This window comes from Saimiri boliviensis, chromosome 2 (genome assembly GCF_048565385.1).
Source record: "Saimiri boliviensis isolate mSaiBol1 chromosome 2, mSaiBol1.pri, whole genome shotgun sequence".
Lineage (NCBI taxonomy): Eukaryota > Metazoa > Chordata > Mammalia > Primates > Cebidae > Saimiri > Saimiri boliviensis.
In genome coordinates this window covers 162,171,654-162,198,266 of record NC_133450.1, presented here as the reverse complement: position 1 = coordinate 162,198,266, position 26,613 = coordinate 162,171,654, and the positions used below count along the sequence as shown (strand labels likewise).

Sequence of the window (26,613 nt, the reverse complement as noted above, 5' to 3'; positions counted from 1 at the left end):
TCAAAACACACATTAAAATTCTCCTTGTTAACAAAGCCTTTGTTTATTTTTTAAATCCTTCCTTCCCCAACTGTAATCTGTGATCTTTTTCTCTCTGAATTTCATGGGAGACTGGCCTCACTCTTTCTTGTTCCATAGCGTAGGTGCTTCATCTCCTTAAGTTAGGATAGAATTTACAGGCAAACAGCAAGGCCATAGTTTATTAAAACAGGGTTATATAGGTTCTCTGAGCATAAGAGGAAGATTCTTATAGGGCTTTATGGCTAGGAAAAGAGAACATGCATTTTAGAATGCCCAGTTCTGTACCTGTCATAAAGGTACACTCCCACTTCCCTCTCTCGTTTCTTTCTACATCTTTCTTATTTGTGGTTGACTGCATAGGGTGACTAGTAAGTGACTGATAAATGAAGGATTGATTTAATTAATTTAGAGCGGACTTAATGCATTCCAGCACTTGAACTTGCCAGAAGATACGTTAACACAAACAAATTGCTGCTTATTTTCATGCCACGCCGGGTGACTCAGGCCCACAATGTGAGCTCTTGGAAACTGCTTGAGGTCAGAGCAACTATACGTCGACTGTTTTCTGCTTCCACAGAGGGCTTTTTACTCTTTGTGTTTTCCTTTTCTTTTCTTTTTTTTTCACTAATATGTCTAGAAAGGCACAGTTTAACAAAAATGGAGTCATAGCGTTTTTAAATGGATTCGGGATCTGAGTTTAGTTGTAATCCATAGGCTGCCATAATATACTTTGTAAAGCAGGTCACTGGTGTTTTGCTGAACTCTTGGTCATAACAAGATTAACACAGCAGCCATTCTAGTAATTCTTCATATTCTGTGGTTCAGCTGGGCAGTTATTCTAGTTTGGGCCAGCTCAAGTGAGTTACACTGACTCTCTTGTGGATCTGTGGTCATGTGGCAGGTAGCTGGTGGCTGGGTAATATGGAATGTGTCTGGGATGTGGCAGGTGTTTGGCTCTAGCCACAGAGACAGTCGGTCTCTGCAAAATGTTGGTCACACAGTGGCAATCATAGGGCTCAACAGCAGCCTCGGTGCTCAGTGACTTGCCAATTATCTACCTGTGACACATTTACTAATGCCCATTGTCAAAAGAAAGTCATATAGCCAACTCAGAATTAAGTTTATGGCCATTTTCAGTTCACCACAGAGGGCAAAGAGAGGGTAGGTATTTTGGGAGTTGTATTTGGCTTGTATTTGGTCTCCAGCATTGCTCATGACCACCCCATACTTAGTCCTAGCTGTTGTGCCGTGTACCTGATCAGGTCTCCGATTGGGTTTTCTGCTTGCTTGGCCTCCCTTCGTCACGGGTCTTCTCCTGAGGCTGTGAGAAGTCTCCCAGGGCTGCTGCTTCATCCTGTGAAGAGTGCAGTGAAGGGTTTGGGGAATGCCTCTGTCCTCTTTACATGCACCTCACTGAGGCTTCTCTTTACAGTGCTCTGGGAGAAATGTCGATACCAAATCCAAAAACACATGTCCTACTCTCTCAAAAACTCTCTCACGCTGGTCAGCTCTGACATGGCAAGAAGAGAAACCTGCTAATACTTTCCCTTTTTGACAGGCACTCCCAAACCATACAGTGACTTTTCCCAGAGAAAAAGAACCCTGTTCTTTCCAAAGATGTGCTGACTTTTTCTTTTCTCAGTGTTGTATGTAGATGGAGATTGGATTTGGGTTTGGTCAGGGTTGTCGTTATTGGTCATAGGTCAGTTCTGTCTTCTGTTAGAAACCCGGCAAGGGGGTGCCTGAGACCATCACTGGCAAAAGCAAGGTGATGGTCACAGGCCCCTGCTCCAGGTCATCGATAACTTGCTTTAAAATAAATGATGTTGGGGGGCAGTATTGCCAGTAATTGTTTTCGACTTGGATCTTAGCTACAATTGAAGTACAATCAGAAAAGTTGTACTCAAACTTCAGCATAGATTATTTTATCTACACTTACTTGCTTAGTTCAACACATGATCCTTTCTTTAATTGGAAGAGGATGACTGGATTGTATTTTTGGTTTGATCTATTCCAGGCTTGATTCTGGTGATTATGTGTTGATAAATTCTGTGCAGGCTTTTTTCTAGGCAAAAATAGGTTGCTTTGGTCCTCATAGTCAACATTTTGTGGACTTTCTTCATTATGTTTGGAAAATTGACTTATTATACCTATAAACTTTATAGAAATGTTGTTAGCAATTTCCAATTAAAACCAGTTAATGGTTCTCCTTCGTGATAAATTGATTGAAAATGATCGTGCTATTTCCCAACACTTTGTAAAACTGAAGCTACTTAAAATGACTGGTACTTCAGGCTGCTAAAAAATTGTATCACTCTTGCATCGTTGTTGTCTTGTAAAGTTAAGAGCTATTAGTCTTCGTTTAAAAAAAAAAAAGGAAAAGAGAAAGAAAAAAAACTTGCCATATACTCTCTTATCTATAATAATGAGGGTTTTGATTGTTGAAACAGAAAAAAAAGGAGATATGAAGCATATAGGGATGAAATTAAATAGGTTTAAGTTATGAAAACTTTCATATTAAATGTCATTTAATGGAGAACAATTACATAAAGCAGAAAATTTCCTCAGTGGCTTCCGGAATTGAAAAAAAAATTTTAATTACAAAATGTATTCGTGCTATGGGTCATGGGGCCCAGTGCCCTCAGAGGTGAAAATCACTTATGGAGGGGATTACCAGTAATTAGAAATGTACCCTTTCATATAATTATGAAAGAAAGATAAAATGCTCCTAGGGAATGAAATAGCTGTTGAGCAAAAATCACCCCCAAATTATAGTCTTACCATTTGGTTTCATAGGGATTTCCAATTATGGCATCATGGGAATGCCGGGAATGGGGTCTGTTCAGTCACACTGTTTATGCAGAACTGGCATGCTGTTGTTGGCGATGAATAATTGTTATGAGAGCTGTAGCATAAGCTCGCTGTCAAAGACAGGCCCATGGAGAGAATATTCTTTTCATACCCTGCCTTCATGTTGTTGCATTCTTATTTCTCTAAAGAGCCTGACCCAGGCCTGTACAAAAGAACAGGTGACCACTAGATCTGCCTTAGGTGTTCTAGTCAGGAGTCCTCAAAGATGAAGCTGTAGACAATACGGCCAGTGGATCTATTAGGAAATCGTAGGGCTGAGCTTTTGTGCTATAAGTTACATTATACCGTATTTCTAGCTTTCTCTTGGATATAAATTTAGATTTATTTAGATGATTGAAAATCATGATCTTTTCATTAATTTGATGCTACTCTTTCCACAGATTATGTTGGAGAATATGTGTGCATATAAGTATATATGTGTCTGTTTGTGGGTATGGTAGATACATTACCCAGTAGGTCATTTTACCAACTGAGATTTTAAGGGCCTTAAAATATTTCAGGGCAACTAATTATAATAAATCATGCAGAATATAGTTCTGATTTAACTATTAATCTCATAAAATTTAGTAGTAGCAGTAGCGGCAGTAGTAGAGGTAATAAGAGTAAAATTTTAAAGTATTTACTATATGACAAATCTACTTTTGAATGCCATACAGCCATTAAATTATTTAATACAACACTTCAAATTTGGGAGGTACCATATACATGTAAGATACCCTTTCTAATCTTAGAAACATGACAGTGTTTATGCTGGAATGTAGGCCTACTTTTGAGAGCAATAAGAAGTCAATAGAATACGAAAAAAATCATTTTTCCTGTAATAACGTAGATTGGGCATTAAATGTTTCAAATTCCTGGGGAATACAATGAAAACTAAACAGGTCTTCTATTTGTTTTGTTTTGTTTTGTTTTGTTTCCATTTTGAGTGATTCCCTTTTAAGGCTTTTGCTTTGAGCTCGGTTCAGTTTGAGTTATTCAGTGATGTTTGCCGTAACATTGCACTCCTGCATTAATTTTAATCTTCTTTCAGATTCTTCATGCCAGGAACTGTGTGAATGAAGATCTGAATATAGATATCCTAAATGAAAGAGCTTGAAATGGCCCCCTTTTTGTCTGATTGCATGGCTTGAAGCAAGAGTTAAGAATAGTATCTTTCTTTTGTAATGATTTTTAAATAATTGGCTAAATATCCTAAGCTAACATGAGAATTATTGGGTATTTTTCCTGGATAATTTGTAATTTGAATAATTTTATACTTCCTGTTTACATAATTTCCCTTGGGGTTTTATATCATGTTTACTTTGTTTTACTTCATCTCCGCTCTCCAAGTTACATTATTTTCTCATGTGCCCCTCCTCACAAGGCAAATATTCACACATATTTTTCTCTATGCTTAAAATCTACAATGCAAAATAATATAATTCCTCTTATCCTTTTTGATTATTTAGTAGGAATATGCAAAAACTGTTATGTGAAAAACATACTTGGAACACTGCAAAGCCCCTTCACATGGCTCTTTCCCATACTCTTCTCACTGTAAATTCTTTGCTGGGTCATTTCATCCATCTGCATGATTCCAACTGTCACTTTCATATGAAAGAAACGCAAATCTTGACCTTTCCTTGTCTCTTCCTGTGTCTTTAATATTGGTGACATCATCCCTGCCCGCTGACCTACCATCATTCATGAAGGACCTCAGAGGGTAGAAACTTGATGCTGGCTCAGCCATTTTTCCTTAAGTAAAATGAATACTCCCTAAAACCGGTGGAATGTCTCTCCAATATGTGTCTAACTCACCTCCTTCTCGTCCAGTGATCATAATTATAATTGTATGTTATATGCACGCATAGGCTTCATCATCTCACATATAAACTAATATAGTAACTACTTAACTGGGCTTTCTCTTTGTCCCCCATCACTGCACTCCCTTGACAGAGATTACATTTTAGAATGTGAAGATTTTTCCTTTACTCTCTTGGTTCAAAAATACCCAGCTTTGGCCGGACACAGTGGCTCACACCTGTAATCCCAGCACTTTGGGAGGATGAGGCAGGCAGATCACTTGAGGTCAGGAGTTCGAGAACAGCCTTGCCAACCCGGTGAAATCTTGTCTCTACTAAAAATACAAAAATTAGCTAGGTGTGGTGGCTCAAGCCTACAGTCCCAGCTGCTTGGGAGGCTGAAGCTCAAGAACTGCTTGAGAGTGAGGTTGCAGTGAGCAGAGATTGTGCCACTACATTCCAGCCTTGGTGATAGATTGAGACCTTGTCTCAAAAAAAAAAAAAAAAAAAAGTCCAACTCCATGTATACAATACAACAAATGAACCCCAGATTCCTTCCAACTTCTCACAGTTGGACCCTCCCCGCCCCCTCCCGCTAAGTACTCTTTGCATTGTCCTTCAACAGACTTTGCACACTGTACTTCTACCCCTGTTACCAAACAAAAACATTCAAGCAGTGGCCGCACTTTACCCTGAATACACCTCTCGTTTATTTCATCTTTCCTGGACCTTAGATTATACATTTCCCTGTGCCTTGAAGGCCCTTTCCTATATTTCTATCAAAACTATATTCATGCTTTTAGACCCACCTTGTCAGATCTCCAGCAAATTCATTATTCAGCCCGGTGTTCCTTTTGAGTTTGATTAGTTCACACATTTTCTGTGTTCACATGCATGTTGTCACCTTACATGGTACAACTTTTGAAGGACTGTTTTTGGAGCTGTCAGGTGCTGAACAATGTTTTCCAGAGAGAATGTGAGAGGTGTTCAATAATTACTTGTTAAATTGAAAAACAATAATACTGCTACTTCATATTTATTAAATGTGACTATAATTTTCTGCAAATAATGTAAAAAATCTGCTTTATACAAACATATAGATCCACACATATATATGTATTTTTGTTTTGGTATTTATCTATTTTTATATTTATCAGTTTTATCATGGGCTGATACTAGAATTAAAGTGACTTTTCTAAAATAGAAGTAACAGTCACTCTGTCTTTTTTGTTTGAGACAAGATCTCACCTTGTCACACAGGCTGAAGTGCAATGGCGTGAACATGGCTTGCTATAGGCTTGATCTCTTGGGCCCAAGCAATTTTCTTTCCTCGGCCCCCAGAGTAGCTGGTACTACATACACATGCCCCCATGCCTGGCTAATTTTTGTCTTTTTGGTAGAGACTGGGTTTCACCATGTTGCCCAGGCTGGTCTCAACCTCCTGAGCCCAGGCAATCTGCACACCTTGGCCTCCCGAAGTGCTAGGACCACGCCTGGCCCACTATGTCTGTTTAACCCTGTCTTTATATCTTTCTTCCTTTATTTTTCCCTTTGAATTTCTGTTTACTAAATCGAGTTTTCTATACCCTTTCTGATAAGCTCACTTTACTAAGTATTGTTTTTGGTTTAGAACTGCAGGTGACTTTAAGATTTCTCAGACTGCTATGGGAAATGTGGATTCATTTGGACATGTACTGACATCTTTTAAATCATGGCTTTTGTACATTATATGTTTATAAAAGGCTGTGTCTACAGTATGTATGCCTGTGTCCATTATAACTTTGTTTAAAAGACAAGAGTTTATGGAGGAATGTTTTACATAGCAAGATAAAATGATATGACGGTGGAGCAGGAAAAGATTGTAGTAAAACAGGTTAATACAGCTGGGCACGATGGCTCAAGCCTGTAATCCCCAAGCACTTTGGGAGGCCGAGGTGGGTGGATCACGAGGTCGAGAGATCGAGACCATCCTGGTCAGCATGGTGAAACCCCATCTCTACTAAAAAAAAAAAAAAATACAAAAAATTAGCTGGGCATGGTGGTGGGTGGTGCATGCCTGTAATCCCAGCTACTCAGGAGGCTGAGGCAGGAGAATCGCCTGAACCCAGGAGGCGGAGGTTGCGGTGAGCCGAGATTGCGCCATTGCACTCCAGCGTGGGTAACGAGAGCGAAACTCCATCTCAAAAAAAAAAAAAAAAGAAAAAAAAGGTTAGTATTAGGAGTACAGTTGGAACTTGCATATCCTCCACGTCATGGGCTTCTGTGCCTTGCTAAATACACGACAATTTTAGCTCCAAATCTCCTAACAGCTCTACAAGTGAGAAAGAGGGAACTTAGGACACAGGTGCACCATGTCCATGACATAAAAGATCAGTTCTCAGGAAAATCATCATATAGCCAGGTGTGGTGGCTCACTCCTGTAATCCCAGCACTTTGGGAGGTCAGAGTCAGGCAGATCACTTGAGGTCAGGAGTTTAAGACCAGCCTGTCCAACACGGTGAAACCCTGTCTCTACTAAAAATAGAAAAAATTAGCCAGCATAATAGTGGGTGCCTGTACTCTCAGCTACTAGAGAGACTGAGACAGGAAAATCTCTTGAACTTGGAATGCAGATGTTGCAGTGGGCCAAGACTGTGCCACTGCACTCCAGCCTGGGCAACAGAGTGAGACTCTGTCTCAAACAACAAAAAAAAAGAAAAAGAAAAAAAAAAACCATAATATTTCCCTGAAACCAGGGGAAGACTTTTCTCCCATAGTTCTTGAGAATGAGGATATAGTTAAATAGTAAAGACTCTACTCTGCATCATAGGCATGTTTAACTTTGCAACATTATAGAGTAGTTGCTTAGTTAAGTCCCTCACGTTACCCTGTCGAATTATAGTAAAATGCGTGTCAGTTTAATCTGTTCTTCAGCAGATGGGAGAAAACAGTCCTGGTATCTAGCTCTCTCATCCTTTAGCTAACTAAAAACAGTTGTTATATTATCTGGAGGAGCAGATGAAATTGCATAATCTCAGCTAATTATCCAGAAATATTGTTCCTCTGGCCAAGTTGTTTTGACCATCATTTTAAGATTGAGATCCTTGTTAAGTACAGATTAAAGCAACACTATGCGGTGGGTTAAGTGAAGTATCTCGGATGTTATCACTGATCAGTGTTAAGGCTAAATAGGTACATTTTCTTACGAAAACTAAAGAGGTTAGTAATATTCTGAGCTTGGATAGACTAGATACATTATAAATTAAGGTGTACAAAGTGAGCGCTTACACTTTTAGCTGGAGTTTGTATAAAATATATTGAATTTCTTCATGAACAGACTTAATGAGAAATTAAGGAACGACCAATTTATAGCATAAAGTATAGCTATAATAATTCAAACTTGAAAAACTATTAAGAAATTATAAAAAAGTATCCATGTATTCATTCAACTTAAAGCTAAAAGGCCTCTTTTAAACACCATTTGAACATTTAATGGTGATCAATCAGTATAAATATATGCACTTTAATAACTGGAGGAGATAATGTCTCTGTAGACTCAGTTATTGAAATCAGTCAAACACTTCAGAATATTTACCAAAGAGCATGACTTTGACTGTTGATCTGCATAGTCCTTGCCTTCTGAAAAGCACCGTGATGAAATCTGTGAGAGTTGAATCTGTTCGAGGAAATGTTATACATTTTATCAAGATGACATAGTTTTCCTCAGAACTACCCCATGTCCTACAATTGATAAATAATTCTGATGAGAAATTTTCCATCTGATCTGGTTTTTAGAAGAATAGTCCAGAAAACAGCTTTTCTCACAAACTGAGGGATCCTGGAGTGCAGGCACCCCTGATTAACTCTGCTACAGGTTACATTTGGGATCGCAAAAAACCGAATTATCAGAGATGTGGCCCTGTGTATCTGAACAAACGATATTATCTTTGTCAAGGATGAAATATATGTGTTAAAACAAATAATATCCATACTGTCAGGAAATAAATTCAAATTTCAAGAAAAATTAGTTCTGGAGAGTGAAAGAGGTGAGAATAGAGCAATGTAGTGTTCACTGTATCCACCACTAGCTGCATTTTTTCCTCGCAGCTGAGATAAACATTTACAAACTACGATTGTGCATCCTAGAATATTTTTAAATCTCGATCATATTAAGAAACATCTCAGGAAGTTTTGTTCTGAAACCCTGCTCATCATGTTTCAGGAAAGTGGATTAAGCTTTGAAGGAAAGGACATATGAAAGTGCCCCTGAAAATTAAAAAAAAAAAAAAAAAAAAAAAAAAGGACTGGCTTTAGTATGACCCAGCTGTTACTGTCAAAGGATTACATCTGTGAGAATTCAAACAACTATGTACAGATTGGTGCAAAAGCTACTGCTGTTGTACCATTGAAAGTAGTGACGACCAGGTGCAGTGGCTCACGCCTGTAATCCCAGCACTTTGGGAGGCCGATACAGGTGGATTACTGAAGGTCGAGAGTTTGAGATCAACTTGGTGAAACCCCATCTCTACTAAAAATACAAAAATTAGCCAGGCGTGGTGGCATGCCCCTGTAATTCCAGCTACTTGGGAGGCTGTCAAGAGGATTGCTGAAATTGGGGAGGCGGAGGTGACAGTGAACCAAGATCACACCCCTGCACTTCAGCCTGGGCAACAGAGTGAGATTTTATGTGAAAAAAATACATATATATATTTTTTCCTGCAAGGTAATTCCTGGTCATATCAATGGCAGAAGCAACTGCTGTTTTACCTTTGAAAGTAATGGTGAGTGAGCGTGGTGGCTCACACCTGTAATCCCAGCACTTTGGGAGGCCGATACGGGTGGATCGCTGGAGGTGGGGATTTCAAGATCACTTGGGAGGCTGAGGCAGGAGAATTGCTTGAATCTGGGAGATGGAAGTTTCAGTGAGCCAAGATCGCACCACTGCACTCTAGTCTGGGCAACAAAGCAGGACCCTGTCTCATTAAAAAAAAAAAGTAATGACAAAACCTCAATTACTTTTGTACGAACCTAATCCATGTAATATATTCCATAGGTTCCCAGCAAAAAGAAGTCTATGAGGTTTCAACCTCCAAAAACCAGTACTGTAGTGGGCTATGATACCCCTTAGAATAAAACTAAATTGAAAATGCCCTTTTTCTCACTGAGTAAACATTCTTGAATATATTTTATCTTCTTCTGAGTTAATTCCTGAAAAATGATAGCATGTGCCCATGTAACTATAATTTGCCCACAAAACCTGTCATGTATAATTTACAAAGTTATATTGCATATTATTTTATCTTTAGAACAACAAACAGTTAAATAGCATTAGTTATATTAGGGATCAGTGGCTGAAATACACATTCTTCCTTCCTTTAGTGAATGCACACGCATTATTTACTCAGCAGCCTCAGAGCCATCATCGCTGAGCAATTGAAGGGGCATTAATCTTGTGGAAAGCATCAAAACCATCCACTCGTAGCTGTGGGGGGAGTAGTGGGATATGTCGCCTTGCTATGTCAGTGGATTCAAGGCTGAGATACCTTTTTTCTTGTCAGTTTGCTGTCACTTTGTTAAGAATTAGAGATTGTGTGTTTATAACAATATGTCAGTCTATTACAACTAAATGAAAATGAGCAACTCTGGGTTGTTTTCAGTATGTAAGAAAAAGGTTTTATTACATCACTTCTGAGTATAATGTTATCATTGGAAACTTGTATCTAGTTAATTGGCATGTAATATATTAAAATGTGACAGCCATGAGTTATCTATAAGGAGATTTTTAATTCCATGTCTTCATAGGAACACAACTCAAATTATTCTTCCCTTTATTTAGGAGACCATTGACTGTCATAATAATATTTTGTGAGTTTCTTTTCTGGCCAGAGAGAAACTACCCTGGCATGCTCAGCGGTCTTCAGATTGCAGGAATTGAGCTATTAGTGGAGAAAGTTGATGCAAATCCATGGGTGTTTGCAACCCATTCTAGACTGGTTCCCAGGGAACTTCTGGCACATCTGTAGTGTGATTGCTGAGCTCACACATGTAGGCTAAAGCAGACATCTCTTGCCTTCATCCTGAGACAAAGCAGGTAAGGAGGTGAATGGCTGACAATACCAGCCCCTGTTGCCAATTCCTGATGGTAAAGGTGGATCAGTGCTCAATTGACAGATACTTGCTTTGTACTTAGTGCTGTGCTCCATCCAGGGGCAACTGTGTTGCTGAGAGCCCTTCATCGAGACATCCTGTGTGTGTCATGAGTGCCTCAAATGCATGACATTGTTTGCCAAGGGAAGACATGACTGAAGACATATGCAAACCATCATACAATTTTGCAGAGCCATCCCTGATCATTCTCCTTCATTCCTCATCTTCAAAATATTACCAGCCCTTGTAAAATTGACATTCAAATTATTCTGAACTTACTCCACTTCTGCCTATCTCCCTGCTGCTTCCTGATGCAAGTTTATCTTGCCACTGGGCTGTCTAAGTACCATCCTAGATAACATGCCGACATGATTTTTATTTTTTGCTTTTTTCCAATGCATTTTTCATACTGCAGTTAAAAAGGCATTTCTTTAAATGCCAATTTTGTGTTAAGTGTCATACCCTCCCAGTACACAGGCCTGCAAGCACTAAAGTGGCCACACGCTTGTATCTACCTTTAAAACTTTTCTTTCCTTTCATTTGCTTTTAGGAAAAAGATCAAAATCCTTTATGTGTGCCCTCAGGTTTTGCCTGAAACCCTTTTTCTAATTTGCTGTGTTTAATCTACTATTGAAGAAGAAAAAATCAAGGCTTTAGAATTTATGTGAATGCTCGACAGTCTCCTCTATTTGCAAAAGATAAACGATTTTATTAATATACCTTTTGGTAGTGGTTTTGGCCATTTTTTGGTAGTTTTCCCTTCTATTGGATTGTTTTCCAAGTGTCTGACCTCCTGTTGAGTAGCTTCTTAATATTTTTGACATTTCAAAGCATAATGAATAGATTTCTATCCTGTGTTTGCTTTCGTATATGATATTCTTTTGATAGAGAGGAAAGTTCAAAAATTATGAAAAGAAACAAATCATAGTTATACACTTCTTTGGGCAGTTTCATACATTGACAGTCCTGTGTTTTAAAAGATTTGGAAGAAAAACATACATTCACACACACACACACACACACACACACACACACACACAGAGAGAGAGAGAGAGAGAGAGAGAGAGAGAGAGAGAGAGAGACAGAGAAAGCCCAGACGCAGTGGCACATGCTAGGAATCCCAACATCCCAACGCTGGAAGGCCAAGGTGGAAGGATCCCAGGAGGAGTTTGAGACCAGCCTTGGGAACATAGCAAAAACCTGTCTCTACAAAAAGAAAGAAAAAGATGGGTAGATGTTGTGTGCCTGTGGTCCTAGATGTGCCAGAATTGAGGCAGGAGTGTCCCTGAACTCAGGAGTCTGAGACTAGCCCGGGCTACTTAGTGAGACTCATCTCTAAGAAAAGTGAAAAGAACTTAGCCAGGTATGGTGGCACAGGCCTGTAGTCACAGCTACTCTGGAGGCTGAGGTGGAAGGATCACTTGAGCCTGGGAGGTCAGTGCTTCAGTGAGCTATAATTGTACCACTGAAGTCCAGCCTGGGTAACAGAGCGAGACCCTGTCTATAAAAAACAAAAAGAAATAGTTCCATTTGGTTATTCTTTGGCGTTAAATTCAGGCTGAATTTTGCCATATAGATAGAAAATTATTTGTGTTTGTGGGAAATGTTTTCCCATAGATCTGTAATACAGTTTGAGACATATCAGTTATCATTAAGTGCTTATTCATGTGTTCCTGGAGTTTTAATTTTTTCAGTGAAACATTTTGTATGTGACGTTTTGTACTTTAAGATTTGATCTTTTTGCATTTCAAGATACCCTCTAAAGAAAACTGCCATTACCTCTGTTTTCAGAATCAATTTTCTCCCTTCAGATAAAACAAATACCGACCACAGTGTGCCTTTGAAACTATAAAAACTGTTACTGAATGTGGCAAAATAGTGAAATGCTTTTTTTCAGAAAGATTATTTAGACATACCTGACTCACTTTTTATTGTCCCTCTTGCTCCCATTCCCTTACATTATTAACGATGGGGGGATCACAGGTATTTTCTTTAATGTACCTTGTTCCAGGAGGCAGGAACTGTGATGAGCTGAGGGAAAGGTGGATTGTTTCTAAAATTGTTCAAAGTTTGGCTTACAAAAGTAACATTTGGATTTCTGAAGCTGTTCTGGGTCTTAAATCAAGTTAATTATGTTTTAATTGGGAGGAAAATCCTCAAAAAGACAGTCTTCTGTCTTAAACTTTTATCAGGCTTGATCATTTCTCTAAATAAAAATAAGCATGCATTATGTTATTAGAATATTGATTTATCACATTTTCTTTTCATGAGCTTGCAATTTACTCTTTAGTTATCACTCAATTTTGTTCATTGTTTACTGTCATTAAATACTTAGGTTTTAATTTTATAGGAATTTACATATTTTCAGAGCTAACTTTTTCTAATACTGTCATCATTTGTGTAAAATTAGTAGTAACGTTTGGAATGTCATTTAAACAGTCACGATGTTCAAGAGGGCCTCAAATAAAGTTTTTATTTAAGAATGTTTGTCAAAATTGGGAAAACAATGGTGGAGTATGTCTAGCTACCCAGAAGCTTTGGGGTAAGTCTGTGTATTTTTGATAATATGAATTAATTGTAACAGTTTACTTCTATATAATTTAAAATTTTGAGTTGATCCTAATCTTAAAAGTGGAAACTACAGTGCAGATAACTTATTATTCTTGAACTATTTGAGAGTTAATTGCTTACCTGAAGCTTTGCGTATAATGCTCAAATACTCAGGTTTATACAAACAAGGCATTCTCCTACCTGACTAAAACGAAAGTATCAAAATCAGCAAGTAAACACTGATGCATCATAACAGTTTAATTCTTGGACCCCATTCCCTTTCGATCACATTTTGCCAGTTACTTTTATTTGGGTTTCACCAATTATCCCTATTCAAGTTTTTCTAATTTTCCACAGAGACTCCAGTTCAGAATTATGTTTTGTACCTGTCAGCCTGGCAGAGTTCCTCGGTCTTTCTTTGCCATTTCTAACTATGATAGTTTTGAAGATAACACGGCTGTTATTTAACAACATATTCTTGTTTGAGTTTTGCTGAAGTTTACCGGTAGTCATATTTAGGTTATGAGTCTTTTGTAGCAATATTATGGAAGTGATGCTATGTTTTTCTCACCACATGAGTTTGATTTATCCCATTACTGATGTCATTAACCTTGCTTTTTTTTTAATCAAGGTTGTTTCTGTGAGCCTTTTCCATTGCAAACTTACTAATTTTTCCTTATATATTTTATTTTAAAAATCATTAAAAATTTTTTCAATTAAAAAATTGAACGTTACATGTTTTTCCTCTAATGGCATTTTTAGGATTACTACAGTGCTTAGAATACAGCAAAATCATGTAAATGGGAGCATTCTTTTTTTAATTAGTATCATTGGCATCAGCAGCAGCATAAGGAGCATCATTTTTGGTTTCTCATTACATACTGCGAATTTAGGAGATGCTTAAGACTTTCCCCATCATTTAATCTCTCATGGAGTACTTTATTTATATTTAATACATTTATATAGGGAGTTTCTCTGATACTGTTTCTCCTGAAACTTACTCTGCTGAGTTATTTATATTAGTTTGGATGCATGTCTTTATTTTATTCAGTGTGTTATAATTTAGTATTGTCTTTTTAAATTTTGATGTCCAAGTTCTCCCCTATTGGGTCAGTAAGAGCCCCTTTAAGCTGACTTCTGTGTACCTTTAGTATATACCTTTCATTCTTTGAGTATTTTCTTATATAGCAAGATAATTCCAGGTATGTCTCATGCTTTCCTTGTCCCAGTCCTAACTGGAATCAAGTGATTTCTCTAAGGAGTTTTCTGAAGGGAAACTTTCCGAAAGGAAAATGTTTCCTTTTACTAGAGAATGATATTTAGAAACCAAGATATGGACACAAGGTGTTACCATTGCTATTGGGTATTACTTCTCCCAACCTGTCTTGGCTCAGCTAGGGAAGAAGTGTTTGGTAAGTTTATATAACGAATGTATGTTTGTGTATACATACTCATTTACATATCTCATATATATATGTATATATATTTAAACTATATAATATAGTATATACACACACACACACACACACACACGTACACACACACACACACACACGTATATATTTAAAAATAGGTGTTCATATCAGTACTGTTATTTCCAGTCCTACACTACAACAATTCATTCTGTTTTTTTATATATAATATTTGATGGCTTAGAAAATTTATTCATGTATGCTTAAATTTACCACAATACAGTGAAGCAACCATATTGAATGTTTTTTGTAGTCTCATTTGATTAAGCTTGTTGGTTTGTAACTGTTTACAAAGCTAACAAATACTGGAGGCAGGACCCAAACAAAATTCTCTTTCTATGTTTACTATTTTTGTCTTTGTGGCTCTTTTTCTAAAAAACAAGAATCAAAATATTATTTTCCAAAACTAATAAAATTCATTGTATGATTTAAATACGAATTTCTGTAAAGTGGTTATTTGAATATTCGCAGTATGGTGAATATTTGGATGGATGTAAAGGGTAACTGTAATGACACCTGCTTGTTGCAAAATATAAATTGATAGGGAATAATGAGATTTGTGATAGTGGATGAATATTGGATTTCATCTTAATGAGGTTTGCATCCCAAAGAAGGGAATAAATGTGTTTCCCTGATTCCTAAGTATTTACTTAAATATTCAAGTATTAATAGTGTTGCTAGGTAGGAGGAGAAGGTGCGTCTTTTTTTCTCAATAAATTTATTTGATTATGAATCACAGAAAGGGTAATAATGTGGTAAGGCCAAGCACTAATAACAGTATGCCTTAACTTACTTAATGCAATGTAAAATTGTAGCTACCACATTCAGACAAACGATGATTAAATCTAACTGAGGTTTATGTTCTGCTATGTGGACATTACTTTGTAATTTGTAGGATAATTGCATACATTGCTTCTAAACAGTTTGTTTTATTCTCTGCCAGGAGAACCTTGCAAACTCCTCAGAATGTGAGGAATAGTTCATAAAACAGAGCTTTGCTCTAGAATGCTCTGTGGGTAGCTGGTTGGTATGCTGAATATTTAGTAGCTCGTAATGAAGCTCTTAGCTTATCAGTGTCCAGTTTTCTATTCTTATGTGCCATAATTCTATGAGAAATCTTTTGAGACTCTTGCATCCAGTGATTGCCTTTAAGAGATACCTAAATCTACTCTAAAATAAAAGCTTAGCTGATTGACTTATAGCCGTATTAAGACAAGCCTACCATCTGTACGTAATAACTTGCAAAGAGGACCTCAGAAAAAAAAATTATTGTATCTTTTTCATAATTACCTTTTTGGGGACATATATATTCCATTTGGAATGTCATTTATTAACTGGCAGTTTTTTCCTGCTTTATATAGTCTCTTTCTGGCTGGAATAGCATTTGATTTATAATTAGGAACTATTTTATTCATATGTTTTTTTTTCAATTTTATTCATATGCATATCATTTTGATAAAGGCCCAAGAGCCCAACTTTGCTAGAAAACATTGATTTAGCTTTTGTTTCTTTGCTCTTTATTTTTGTGTTTTCAGTCTCTTATTCAGTTCACTTATGGGAAGATTGACTTTGAATAATAATGGTCATGATGTCAACATAGTACAAATTATATGCTGCTGCCATCTGGAATGGTGAACATAAAAGCTTTATTTACACTGTTTCCTTTAAGAAAAGAACATTTTTTTCTTCTTTTTCGTGGAGTATATTCTGGAAAGTAAATAGTGTTTCTTGTTTGTAGCCTGATACTGTGATTCAATTTGAAATATAATGGCTTGAAAACTCATTGTTTGACAAATTAGCAAATACACCAATGATAATCTTCTGTCTTCCAGCCTCTGAGACTGAGACTCTGATCTGTCTCCCTGTCCAGACAAAGCTCTGGAGTAGTCACTATTAGTCCCGTGTAACAGAAGTGCGATCTTGTGGCCCAAAGTCATAGGGTAGATATGTTAAGTCTACTTACATCTGCTTTTCTGGTCTGTGTGCTGACTTTTGGTGCCTGTGCCTGGCAGAAGGCCTGCCATTCATAGCCCTTCCTAGGCAATTAGATAGAAATTACACAAGGGTTTAAAGGCGTAGGCACAGTATGGAATCTGATCTCTCTAGGGAAATCACTTGACATTTATCAGCCTTTTCACACTCTTCCATTTCTCATCAACCTTGTACTAACAGATAAAATCTCTCAATGAGATTTGTCTAATATGATATTCTTACTGAATTCCACCTTTAACAGAATGAGATTTAGTAGGAGCATCATATAAGACAAATTTAACATTTTATATACTACAAAGTGTTAAAATGGCCCGTATCTCTAAAACACAAATATTTGAGCCTTATTAGAGTTCCTTGAAGTAAATAAGGGTGATACTATTACCGTTATTGGCAGAGTTCTGTCTCTATAGAACTAATTATAGGTAATGAGAAGCCAAAATATATATATTTATATGTGTGTACACATATACATACATACATATGTGTATGTATGTATGTATATATATGTATATGTGTCTATATATGTGGATTTTTTTAATGTAAATCTATTTTTTAAGAATTATTACATCCCATGGAACTTTAGTATCTAGTCCATGCCGCTGAAAAAAGTAAAAGATGACCAAGTAGTCAAACTTTTTTGTTGTGCCATTCATCATGAGTTGACTCCGATTAAGAGTTTCATCACTGCATGATGAGTATTTATTTGAAGAGTAGCAATTTTAATAGAGGAAACATTACACAATAAAAATACACCAAATCTAGAACTAAAAAAGTTTCTTTTTTTTTTTTTTTACTGTTTGTGGGATATGAAACAAATAACAATATTACTGAGTCTTTGTTTTATAGCCACAAAAAACAATAATGGTATCACCCTTATTTACTTCAAGGAACTCTAATAAGGCTCAAATATTTGTGTTTTAGAGATACGGGCCATTATAGCACTTTGTAGTATATAAAATGTTAAATTTGTCTTATATGATGCTCTTACTAAATCTCATTCTGTTAAAGGTGGGATTTAGTAAGAATATCATATTAGACAAATCTCGTTGAGAGATTTTCCCTCTCCAGAGCTGAGCTATTAATGGGTCTGTTAGAACTAGCCCAGGGGGACTTTGTACAGAGGTGTTTCTTGATTTTTATTATTTTGCCCAAATGGATATTTTCTGAAAAACTTTTGAAAGGAAAAACCCAAACTCTGACTTCTTGACATCATCTTTTAAAAATATCATTTTCTTTAAGAAAGCCATATAGGCTTCTTATCATGATTCACTTCCCAAGATGAGGAATGTTTAATTCCTCTTCCCTGAATCATTAAAAGAAAAATGCCTGCCATGATATAGGGGGAAACAGTTGGTTTCAGTGTTTTCAGTAATTCATAACAAACTTTGACAGCCCAGGTATTTAAATATTTTTAAAATTTATTTTTAGGAATGAATCATCTGAAAATATGGATTTTCTGTATTTATACTGTTGATTAATTAAAGAGCCTAAAATTTGTTCAAAAGGAAAAGAGGGCATTTATTAGCTTGGAAGAGGTTGGGATTTTTCCGAGGATCATGGCAAACAGTTTTTTATTGAAGACTTCTTTAAATCAGTTGGGATTAGAGTCAGAGGACTAGCCTGGTGGAATCTATGCAGCAAGAGCCCTAGCAAGATTAGGCAAGAAGGGCTACTTAGGATCACCTCAAAAGGAGTTTGTAGACTTAGCAGGGAGTTTAGAATTTCCTGGCTTCCTTTCAAAGAAGAGATTCAGTGTTTGTGAAAGTGGAGTGGAAGAGTGTCATTATTATTGTTTATGCATGAACAATGAAAATAGTTAATTGAGCAAGTTATGCAAAACCTATTACTTGATCATTCACAGATACATAAGTCATGATTACCTACAGCACAATGTCAGACTATTTTCCTCATAGATTGATTCCTTTCAAGTCCTGGGCAGGTCAGGGTTGTTAAAAAGTTCTACAACAATGGGAAGTTAACTGGAAAATGCCCACATTCGTTTTTCTCTTTCCTTAATGGAACTGAAAGTCTTATATCAGCATATTTCACTAAGACACCAACAGATTCAAAGAATGTGCTGTATTTCCCAGTCTATTATAGCTGCCATTCCAAAGAAAATATGTATGACTCTGTGATTCACCAAGCGGAAGTATATAGTAATTTGCCCTTTAATGGCCTCTCAAAATGACAGACCAAATGGCTCTGTGAAGGTCAAGTCTGATTTAAACTGTTGATGAATTAGTAGCTAATTCTGCATGATTGAATATTAATATGGAACAGTGATAAGTAAGGCACTTTAAAGTTTAATGAGCACATTAATGAATAGGACAAAATGTTTTTCTTTTCACCTCATGTAAAAGTTTAAAGCTACTAGCATATTGACAGTTTGTTAATTTTTGCTAGCTGCTTTTTCCTGCGAAAGTTTGTGTGGTGAAGATATTAAAGATATTGATTGGATTCGCAAGTTCCTGGCACCACACATTTGAGGAGCTGTCAAAATTGATGTTATCAAATGGCTGAGGCAGTTTTCTATAAATCACTAATAAATGTAGAGGGTAAAGAAAAAAGCAATTAACATCTTCTAAACTACACCCACTGAGATAAGCATTCCAATTAGAAATTTCATTATTTCTACAGTTTGTTTTATGTTGAATACTGAGTTTTATTGCCAAATACCTGACGGTCAAATTGGAAACAAGCCACAACTGTCAATGTGTAATGGCTCTGGCTATTTGAATCTGTTACATTGTGATGTTTCTCATGAAAATTTAATGAAGAAAGTGCATTCAAAGAGATTCTGTGCAAAAGGAGGATGGATAGAATTTAATTACCCTTATTAAAAATAAGAAAGGAACGTTCTTTACATTCTCTGCCCCATTAGTATGCAAGAAGGATTATCTTTATTGTGCACTCCTGTATATGAAAAGGGGGCTCTGGAGTGTTCTTTATGAGCCAAGAAGGGAAAGAAAGGTCATGCAAATGTATTAGACTGATTTTCAGGAGGGCACAAGTCAATTTCGTCAGCTGTCCCCAAGGTGAGGACTTCATTTTTTATAAATGGTTATTAAATCTAGATTTCTTTGGTAAGAGCCTTTAATAAGTGACTCAACAATCTTAAGCCTTTGGCACTTGCTGCTGATCAGCACTGAATATTGGCCCAGTTCTTCTGAGAGATGAACTTATAGAAGAAAACTAATGACTAGCAGAGCAATATTTATGTAGGCAAATGTAACTAGCACTTAAACACCATGGGAGAGATACAGTGTCCTCGGACATACGGAAACCACCCACGCATCCCAAGGTGATTTTTGATGAACCTAAGTTGGTTGTTTTAAAAAGGGAGCATAACAACAACAAAATCTAAGAGCTTTTTCAGAAACTCATTTCTATGAAGGCAGTATAGTTGACTTCAGAGCACTTGAGGTAAATTAGTTTTATCCTTTGAAGTACTTTGTATCAATAGCTGCCAGGCGAGATATTTAATAATATAATGTGTGTGGTAGAGCAGCTATTGATCTTTCTGCTCTTTCCTCCCCCCACCCCAAACAACATCTACAACTATGTTGTAGATGTAAATATATTGGCAACACCATTAAAGACATAAACAATAGCCTGATGAAATGCAGGTGGAATAGATTATTAAAACTGGCATAGCCTAATTTGCATCCGACTTTTAATTTTTAACTTTCTCTTGGAGCCTTGAAAAATCATCTCGAAATTCTGTTTTTAACTACTGTTTCTGACACACATCCACTGTAGACTCCTGCTTGGCTGATGATGTGTAAACATTCACAAAAGCAATGTATTACTGCTTCCACAAAAAAGCCATGTCTTTCAGCTTCAGTAAAATTTTGCTCATTGCAGTTAATTATTTGTATAAATGTCTTTAATACCCAGCCATAACTACCTGGTCTGATAGGAAGGTATTCTGTCATGAATCAGGTGTTAAATCAAACTTTGCTCAGCTTCCTTTGGTCTTTACAGACTATGTTAGTAAAAGATAAAGACCCTCTGTCCTGCCCAGAGGGAGAGCCAGAGTCTACACTTTTCCTTAATAGTCCATCAATTTTATTCCACAGTAACTGTACCTGCTGTTCACTGAACTTTCTCTTTCTTGGGAGCTTTAATCTTTGGTGGCATCTTTCATTCTTTCACCGTTCGCATTGAAAATCTCTCTGGGTTCTTAACTATTCCTCTGGTTGCCTCTCTACCAGAAGTTCTGCATAGAAGGAGATTTTTTTTAATAGTCTCTGAGATATATTTATACTTAAGCTTGGGAATCACTGGTGTTTGTCTTAAAACCTGGAAACTCAGGCTAGCATGATGGCAAGGGGGCAGAATACAAATGATACCTGGAGGAACTCCTGGTATGGAGGGATAAACGTGTGAGTTAATAAGCAGGAGACAGTGGATTTGGGTAGCTCTGAGGAGGAAAGATGAAATGAGTCTGAGAGAATTTGGAAAAGATTTACAAAGAAGGTGACTGGCTTCGTGGCTTCCTAGAGGCATAGAATACCCAACAGACATGATTTGTCTGGGAAGTGGTGAGAATTTCGATGTGGGCAGAGGGAAAAGTTGCTATGAGAGAGGTGATCCCTAAGAGGCTGAGAAAAATGAGACCTGACTGAAAAGGACTTTGCTAGCCAGGTTTAGGAGACTGAGTTTACCCCTCCACTTCAGAGGGGGAGAGGTGGAGAACACGTACTGTTGACTGAGAACACAGTGCAGGCATCAAAATGGAGCTGCCTTATTAGAAATTGTAACATAACCTCGGTAAGATTCACGATCAACTGTGGATTCATGGATTGTACTGGAGCTTCTAGGAAGCATCCAAGGAGAAGCAGTATGCCAGTTCTGATGATTTAAATGTCTTACTCACTGGTGTTAATACTTTTGAGTAAATACGGAATTGGTGGCTTATGAAAATTTATCAGTGGTCATGAGGCGGGAGTATTGATTAAATCAATGCCAGACTCAATTGGAAGTAAAAATGTTTCATGATCTTCAAACAAATGGTCATGTTCTAATTTGGATAATTGCCACCCATCTCACTAAAATTCCTTCAGTGCTTAGACAGAACATACCTTTCTGATGCTGGCTGGAAGAGCTGGCAATGTCAGTTATCCGTGTGGGGCATGATTGTGGGATTTAAGTGGATTTTAATTTCTTAATAGCTGGGATCCGGAACAGTTTCAATGTGGGCAGCAAGAAGTCAACTTTGGATGAGTTGGAGATTCAAATTTAGGGATTTAAAGTTTTTATTTACTGAAAATGGTGCAGGTCTTTGGAATGGAGGAAAGCATTCTCTTTTCCCTGTAAGGAACACATGCTTTTGTGCCATTAATATGGAATTGCTTGTGCTCTTCTTCTGTAAATCATCCTCAAACAATTTTCTGGTTAATTGAAGCTCCTTACAAAGTAATCAGTTTGGGTTGAACCTTATGCTTGTGTGGAAAAACATGGAGTTATAAGAAAAATATATCAGCTTCTAAACAGCTAGCTTCCATGCTGCTCTCTCAGCGAAACCTTTCAGCCTACACTTGTGACATTGCTGAATCTTTCTCAAATCTCGTGCTCCCTTTTGTGTGACTTGGCCGATTTTGTTCTTTCCTAAATGCCAATTTTAAATCAGGTCTTCCTCTGGATACTCATGGATCTCAGGCACAAATGCTATGATTCTTACTCCCTCTTTGCTGTCGAAAAGCTCGCTGCATCCCCCTCATCATAGCCAGCCCCGTCTGAGCTCCATGTTAGTGTATTGGCCTCTTGTGTAGACTGTGACGGCACTGTGACCGTGTTCTAATTCATTAGTACCTGGGTTGTGTTAGGTTCTCAGCAAGCGCTGAATAAGGTAAAGGGAGAAATTTCTGGACAGTCTTGAATTTGGGGCATCTGACTTATTAACTGAATGTTTTCTATCGCCTTTTGTCTTGCAGAAGATCAGATTCCCAGGGGCTTCCCTACCATTGACATGGGCCCACAGTTGAAGGTGGTTGAACGTACGCGCACGGCCACCATGCTTTGTGCAGCCAGTGGCAATCCGGATCCAGAAATCACTTGGTTTAAAGATTTCTTACCCGTGGACACAAGCAACAACAATGGTCGTATTAAGCAGTTACGATCAGGTAGGGTCTTGTTACTGTTTCTACTAACTCCCAGATAACTTTTTTTTAAATTTTTCTCTCTCTTTATTTTTATTTTCAATTTTATTTATTTTTAATTTCTAGGTACTGATTTTTCTCCCTCTTCTCTTTCTCTGTTACTTAATGGGTGGTCCATGTTTGTGACGTCATAGCCTGTTTCAGAGTCTGTCTTTCTCCTTTTTCTGTGTGTTTTGCAGCTTCTGTTTAATCCACATTGCTCACTGCTGTGACTGTATTTTTGATAATTTTTTAAGTTACTGCTTTTTTGCAGTATTTGATGGATCCATTTTCTCCTCTTTCTTTCTTCTTTCTCTGCTTTCTTTTGAAACAAATTTATTTCAACATTGGACTTCATTCAGAACTTGCAAGGAGTTCCAATGGTTGTATCCATTAAAAAACAAAATGTTCATATTAAACACTAAATGATTCAATTTTATTGAAGTATGTTTTCTGCTGTCTTTTCTACCTTTGAACTCATCAAAGTACCAAAGTTTAGTAAGTCTGGGCACATCTGCTTTCTTGTCACTGATACATAAAACATAGAAACCTTATCTCATGAGGAACCAGATGTATTTTTTAAAAAGTCTTAAATACCAGTGAAAGGAGGGGATTTTTATCGATACTCTGCTAATATCATTGTGAGTGGACATTTTCTACACCTTAGCCACAGTAGTGTGCGCCCACACTCAAGGTTTTTGAACCCTCCAGTGACTGGATCTACAGAAGTCTGCTTTTGGTGTAGACTCCAGCTTTTGCCGTTTTCTCTCTCTTTGCCCTTTCCTCCTCTTCCCATTCCCATCCCAAGTTTATGCCTTTGCTCTCTTAGACTAGAAAAGTAGAGATAATTCTAAATTTCTTAAGTTTTAGAGCCTGTCCCTAGGTAATGTCACAGGGACGTATACTAATAAGCTGTTTACTTTGACATTGGTAGTAATATTGATATAGAATTCTAAGTTGTTTAACTGCCTGTCTTCCCAGAATTCTCAGCTTTTGACCTGTCCTGTGATGTTAAAGCGTCTTGTTAACTGCCTCTTTTGCTTGTTGTCAGCAGAATTGTGTAGATTAGCATTCTGTTATTGTAAATAAAGAATTAATTATTCACATGTAACATAGATGATTTAGTATATAAAGCTTTAACTCTGAAAAATTTGTACCAAATTATAAGGAATATAATAATATTTTTATGCTGTCTTTCTTCTCTCCGTATTTAAATCTCCAGAATCTATTGGTAAGTGCTTAGTTCTGAAGCGCACTTCAACCCCACTAATTTCCATATCCAGAATATTATTATTAATAATAAAATGCATGGCATGCATTTTACTAACTGTCAGTGTAGACACCAGATCTCTGTCGTGGCGCCCACACACACCTCCACAGAACTGTTATTGTAAGAACACTGTGTAGAAAAATTAAATAGTACACAAGTTATAGCACACCAATGTAGCATAGCAAATAGTATAAGCTATCCAATCAGCACTGTTTGTTTCCAGATAGTCTTTAGAGTTTCCTATCACAGTATATATATATATGCATATCTATATATATACTTAAATAGATTAGCCAGTGTTTTCCTAAACTATGTCTTTAAAAATATTGTCTAGTTCCTTTTAAGAGATATGAGGCATATAAGATATATTTCTAACCCTATATGACCCCAGATCTGAGAACTCAGTTGCTTCTCTGAGAAAGGCAATGCTGCCTATTGCGGTCTTTACCCTCTGCGGTATAATGCAACTTGCTTTTTATGATCTAATAATACTACCTAATATATTCCTGTTTTACCAGTATAGTATTTCAAGTTTCTTTTAAGACCTTATTTAATTCTGTAAACCTAATTTAATTCTTCTCCCCAGCCCTAGCCTCCTTCTTCTCGTACTAATGCTTCTTCTTTCTAATCTTATTTGCATTCATATTATCCACCCAGGTGGTACACCAATAAGAGGTAAGAGTGCTGAACTAACGTTCACAGAATGATCTTACTCATTCCTTCTGTCCTTTCATCCCTCTCATCTTTGTCCTGTTTTCAGCATCGTTCCAATAATGTCCATCAACTTTGTATTTTTATTTTCCTCTTTGTACTGTTTGGTTATAATCAGTGACTCTCATATTGTGAACTTTCCTTTCCTTTTTCTTTTTCTCTTTGTTTTGTTCATTTCTTTCTTTATGAAAACGATTATTTAAGTTGTGATATGCTTCAAAGAAAGCATATCCAGGTCTTTAGACCACAGACCAGTCACAGCGTACCATCTGTCCCTCTTTTTTTCCTTTTCTTCTTCTTCCTTTTTCCTTTTTCTTTTTTTTTTTTTCTTCTTTTTCCTTTTTTTTTGTCCAACCGGAGAAAAAAAAAGATCATTTTTTTTCTTCCTTAGCTGTTCTTGTTCTGGACCCAAGCCAAGGTGGTCTGGAGAACAGTGGCAGACATGCAGAAGACACCCTGGAACATCTGCTTTTTGTCTTTATCTTTCAAAAGGTTTTTGCTTTTGTTCTTCAATTCTTTTTTCTCTTACTGTCTTAAAAGTCAAAGAATGACTCCCCTTTCCACCTGATCCCACTCGTCTACAATCTGACAGCAATGCTTTTTTCCCCACTTCTTTTTTTCTTGGATTACTCGTCTCCGGATTTTTGGATCTTCTGTCCTTCAGGCTATGGAAACAAAAGGTGCTCAGTATTCTTGGTGGTATGTGGTATTGCTGGTTTTTCATACTTTGAGTCCGTGTGCATTGCTTTTGTAATTCTTGTTTTGTATTTTTCTTGGGGTTTTGTGACACCACACTGCTAATCCCACTGGTGGATTTTGATGGGTGTCTTAGGGGATCCGTCTCAGGGTCCTCAAGCAGTGGTTGGTTGGCTCTTCCTTGTGGCACGGGCCGTGCCTTTTAACTTTTTAAAAATCTTCTAATTCAACTGCTCTTTGTTTTTCAGCAAACGTAATCACTGATTGTAAGTCGTGGAAAACTGTCTTTCTTTTCTTAAAAATCTGCATGTCTTAAGGGAGTTTTGTTTCTTAAAGTGATATTTTGATAATTTATAATGACTAATTTTAATTTTTTTGCTTTGTGCAGCCTTTTTTTGTGCTTGCTGCGTATTTTTGGCTTTCTTCAGCAGAAGACTTTCTTGAAAACCCAGCCTGGTTTTTTTTGAGCGTACCTACCTTTTGCGCCACTTTTGATACCAAATGAAACAAAACAAAACCAAAAATTAATCTTTTGTTTTATTTAAAAGCCATACTTCCTTGAAGCAGTCTCACCCATCTTCATTTTATTAGTCTAGGAAATAAGAGTGTTAATTATGACTAGAAGTCTTGCTTGGGAAAAGAGATATTTTTTCTAATGCTAGCATTGATGATGTAAAAAAAAAATAATCTCTATATGTTTTTCTCATCGCATCATTTTCTGTCTGTGCAACTTAGCAAGAGATTGAATCGACGTTGAGCGGACCTTCGCTTTGCAGGGCTTTTCATATTGTTAAGAGGTTTAGCTTTCCGAACTGAGAAAGCCTTCTCTGATCATCTCTTTGGCAATATATTTTATATCCATACAGGAGCCCTTCAGATTGAGCAGAGTGAAGAGTCTGACCAAGGAAAATATGAGTGTGTTGCCACCAACAGCGCGGGCACTCGCTATTCCGCTCCTGCCAATTTATATGTCAGAGGTAGGA

The 26,613-nt window shown here is 37.1% G+C and overlaps 1 protein-coding gene across 41 annotated transcripts in view; it reads left to right on the top strand.

Annotated features, from left to right (window-relative positions):
- PTPRD (protein tyrosine phosphatase receptor type D) overlaps positions 1-26,613 on the top strand; it is a 2,307,989-nt gene that overhangs the window by 2,070,729 nt on the left and 210,647 nt on the right. For 30 of the 41 annotated variants that reach the window (XM_074394799.1, XM_074394802.1, XM_074394800.1 and 27 more), the window contains 3 exons: positions 22,750-22,938; positions 24,881-24,898; positions 26,497-26,607. In XM_074394799.1, the coding sequence (XP_074250900.1) occupies positions 22,750-22,938; positions 24,881-24,898; positions 26,497-26,607 (318 nt within the window). Of the gene's footprint in view, positions 1-22,749; positions 22,946-24,880; positions 24,899-26,494; positions 26,608-26,613 lie in introns of all 41 variants that reach the window. The other 11 variants (XM_074394810.1, XM_074394809.1, XM_074394804.1 and 8 more) reach the window with 2 other exon arrangements.